General features: G+C 45.0%; 1 protein-coding gene across 1 annotated transcript; it reads left to right on the plus strand.

The window, feature by feature from the left end:
- Nucleotides 1–2,000: 2,000 nt before the first annotated feature.
- Nucleotides 2,001–3,499, plus strand: LOC123059390 (expansin-B11). The gene is made up of 4 exons (XM_044481970.1): nucleotides 2,001–2,319; nucleotides 2,423–2,535; nucleotides 2,642–2,835; nucleotides 2,943–3,499. Exons 1-4 carry the CDS (start codon nucleotides 2,082–2,084, stop codon nucleotides 3,265–3,267), a joined length of 870 nt encoding a protein of 289 aa, XP_044337905.1. The 5' UTR covers nucleotides 2,001–2,081; the 3' UTR covers nucleotides 3,268–3,499.
- Nucleotides 3,500–4,081: the final 582 nt, after the last annotated feature.

Here is a 4,081-nt window from a genome sequence, read left to right on the forward strand (position 1 = left end):
TTTGTCAAAAATCATATCCCCTAACTTCAAAAATATTGTAATCTTTCCTTATGTGGTCTATCCAGGCCACCGAACAACCATACTACACACTACATTGTTTGGACATGCTATCCGTATGATTGTAACGATTTATGAGAACAATCTCAAAAATTGGATCTCTCTTCTTGTGCCACTATTGTACAATTTAATAGGCACATTACGAGTATAAGGAATTGTCAAGCTTTATGTACCTTGTAATAGTGACATGCATGGACACGTGAAGTTAAGTGATACTAATACTATTTGATTATAGACGGTATATATCCAGTTATAAGTTCTTTGGTGACGAGCAATTTTGCTGGTAAGGAGAAACAAAGAGTTCCGAGAAGGAAAGAAGTGGAAAATAGTTTGTATTTGTCGATGTATGATGTCCCACTCTTAACAAGTATTTCTGAATTGAAAGAATAATTTGATCAATTTGTCTATATTTTATTAACCATGGCAACATACATGCATTTGGCTTGTCCCCGTAGCAACGCGCGGGTATTGTCCTAGTACTTTAATAAAGATGGCGTTGATGTACTTGATACTTTCGAAAGAAAAAATATAGGCCCTATTTGGTTTCAAATAAGTCACCAACTTATAAGTCGAAAAGTGAAAAAGTGACTTATTTTACCAGACATACCCAACTTATAAGTCAACCCAACTTATAAGTCATAAGTTGCTCCATCCCAACTTAAAACTTATAAGTCACCTCCTTTTGCGTGGGTCCCATCACCTTTACATAAAAAACAAGGTGGAAAGATGTGGTCAGGTGACTTATAAGTCAGATAACAACCAAACGGGCGTGACTTATAAGTCACTGGTTTTAAGTCACCTGACTTATAAGTGAGGTGACTTATTGGAACCAAACAGGGCCATAGACTTATTTTGATACTCCAATGCTGAGTGTTATGGCCACTCTCTTTTTCTCAAAACCGAGGCAAAATAGTTATCCTCACCCCACTAATACAGGAGGATTAAAACAAAGTTCTATGGATGTCCATTAGCAATATAGCTAGTCCCTGTACGGATAGTAAGTTTGACCTTACAACAAAGTGTGTTTATAATAGGTACACGAACAGTTCCAGATTAAACTTCACAACATGTGTGTTCTTCGCAAACCATCCCATGGTTGGATGGTTATAGAGACAGTGGTATTCCCAACCATCAAGGTTCAAGTCCTGATACTCGCATTATTCCTTGATTTATTTCAGGAGTTGCTGGGATGCGCTTTCAATGGAAGGAGATGTTCCGGTCAACGACGAGGCGCCTACGATAACTTCATAAATCTAAGATGATATATCAGCTCGGTCTCTCAAAGGTCTTCATAAGAATAGGGTGTGCGTGTATGCATTTATAAGGGTGAGTGTATGCATGTGTATACAAGCGCTTTGCGTCCGTATAGTGTTAAAAAAACATGTGCGTTCTCCTATTGTACAATTTATTTTTGTTACACGACGTTGGCTCACCTTTTTTCTTTACGGCTCGACTTTGGCTCATATTTGTAGGTAGTGCAGATTCGTAATAGTTCGGTAAGCTTTTTTCTTTCTACACCAACTCGTCACGTGCTCTCTAAAAAAACACTCATCCTGTTGTTCTTAATAATTCTCGCCAAGTACTCCGTTCGTCTCGATGTTTTTCTTTACTTTTTTTTACAAAAGAGTGTACTTTTATCTTTTAATGCACTTTAAAATAGGTTTAAAAAATTGCAATTTGAAGTAGAAAAAATGTTTTTCCCTCATAACACAGTAATCAAGATCAATAACATTGTACACATGGTCTTCTTAATTTCTACATGTATTTAGCGCATTAAGGAGCAGCGTAACTAAAGATGAGAGAGTGATGGCTTACCGTTTCAATGTATTTCCATTCCACTTCATAATTTATTCTTAAATTTCTATACGTACATTTATCATCAGATGGAGGAAGTACTATAAATACTGGCCTCGTGACCAGTCCTTCAACTCACCCAACGAACATTCGAGCTAAGCTTATCTAGCTCGTAGCATCTAAATTTTCGAGTTCCCATTCCTAGTGCTAGCAAGCTACAAGCAGCAGCAATGGGGAAAACTTGCTCCTTTGTGCTGCTTGGCGCACTGGTGGTGCTCTCACAAGTTGTGAGCCCCATTGCTTGCTCCGGCAAGCTCGCCAAGGCGGCCGGGCACCACAAGCCTGCTGCAGTCAAGGGCCACAAAGACCAGACCACCACTAACCCCTCTTCGTCCGCCGCATACGGCGGCGGCTGGTTACCCGCCGGCGCCACGTATTACGGTAACCCCAACGGCGCCGGAAGCGACGGTTAGTGCTTTGCTTACTTTACTGTTGGTGTTGCACGCATGGGACCTGTATCGCACCCACATTCGTTGAGCTGAGAGATACTGATAAGGAAAGAAATTTGCAGGTGGCGCGTGTGGCTACCAGACCGCTGTTGGGTACCGGCCGTTCTCGTCGATGATCGCCGCAGGGAGCTCGCCTCTATTCATGGCGGGCATGGGCTGCGGCGCGTGCTATGATGTAAGCATAACTCACCAAGCTCCTTCCATTAATGGTGCAAAGTGGACAAGTGGTCGGCTCGGCTTGTCCTGACAAATTATAAAACGTGTTCATGTGGCGTACGCAGGTTAAATGCACGAGCAACTCAGCCTGCTCCGGGAAGCCTGTGACCGTCGTCATCACCGACCTGAGCCCCGGCAACCTCTACCCCGGCGAGCCGTGCCATTTCGACATGAGCGGCACCGCCCTGGGCGCCATGGCGAAGCCTGGCATGGCCGACAAGCTCCGCGCCGGCGGTGTCATCAGGATGCAGTACAAGAGGTACGCAGCAGTACGACATAGGATAGGATCCTCTTCAGTCTACAGTTACACGGGAAACAACGGAAGTAAATGTCTCCTGATCTTGGTGTTCCTGTTAATCATCCTAGGGTGCCATGCAAGTACCCTGGCGTCAACATTGCATTCAGGGTGGACCAGGGCTCCAACCCCTTCTACTTCAAGACCTTGATCGAGTTCGTGGGCGACGACGGTGACCTCAAGGCCGTGGCCCTCAAGGAGGCTGGCAGCGGCGCCTGGACGCCAATGGCGCAGGACTGGGGCGCACTGTGGCGCCTCAACAACGGCAGGCGGCTGCGCGCCCCATTCTGCCTCAAGCTCACATCCGACTCCGGCAGGGTCCTCGTCGTCAACAACGTCATTCCCGCCAACTGGAAGGCCGGGGCCACGTATCGCTCCCTGGTGAACTACCGCTAAGTTACAGCCATATTTATCTGCTCCGTGTGTGAATTTTGTACCTCGAAAAGAAAGAATGTGCGTCCGGGTGCTGCGAGAGGCGGTCTCGGATGAGGAGGAGCTTACGGAACTGTGATGTTCCCTCCCTGGTCTCTGCATTCCCCTAGTGATGTACGTATCATGTGTGTAGTCCGTCTGTCTGTATTTTTCTTAATAAGAGGAAAACGGCGAGAGAAATGACCTTTCACCATCACTTGCTTCCTCTTACTAAAATTTGCACTCTCAAGTTCAATACTCCGAATGGAAGTTCTTCCAATAAAACTTGAACCGGTGGCGTGTATGCACAACAATTCTTTGGACAATAAAATTTCCTCATCATGAAACGCGATAGATGCAAATTACCGTTACTCTGTACTAGCACCATTACCCACCTGGACACTGGGAACCACCGGTAGCTGCGCCTGCGCGATTGATTCTGCTGCCCTGTCATGCCGTGGAAGACACATGCAATTCTCCCGAAAACGTAGTCAAAGGAGCAGAGAGCCTTGAATGTTTCAAATACTGATTGCCCTACTCAATTATTAACATAAGCTGTTTGTTGAAAGTATTTTTAATGGAGCTTCAGTTCTACGTACACATGTATAGACACTACTCTATAAGTCTACGTACAAAATCTTCGGTTGTGTCTTTTCTATAATCAGGATTCGTTCTACTTGTACTACACTAGTACTCGGCTTTATGAACTAGATAGTGGCCAACCGGTTTGGCATGTGGCTCCCACAAATTAAGACGCTCCACTGGACAGGGATCAGGTGACTTGCCTTCAGGCAGTCAC

Source organism: Triticum aestivum, chromosome 3A, assembly GCF_018294505.1.
Source record: "Triticum aestivum cultivar Chinese Spring chromosome 3A, IWGSC CS RefSeq v2.1, whole genome shotgun sequence".
Classification (NCBI taxonomy): domain Eukaryota; kingdom Viridiplantae; phylum Streptophyta; class Magnoliopsida; order Poales; family Poaceae; genus Triticum; species Triticum aestivum.

Coding starts and splice junctions, on each gene's coding strand:
- LOC123059390 (XM_044481970.1), top strand. CDS start 2,082: ATGGGGAAAACTTGCTCCTTTGTGCTGCTTGGCGCACTGGTGGTGCTC. Junction 2,320..2,422: donor CAACGGCGCCGGAAGCGACG/GTTAGTGCTTTG, acceptor AGAAATTTGCAG/GTGGCGCGTGTGGCTACCAG. Junction 2,536..2,641: donor GCTGCGGCGCGTGCTATGAT/GTAAGCATAACT, acceptor TGGCGTACGCAG/GTTAAATGCACGAGCAACTC.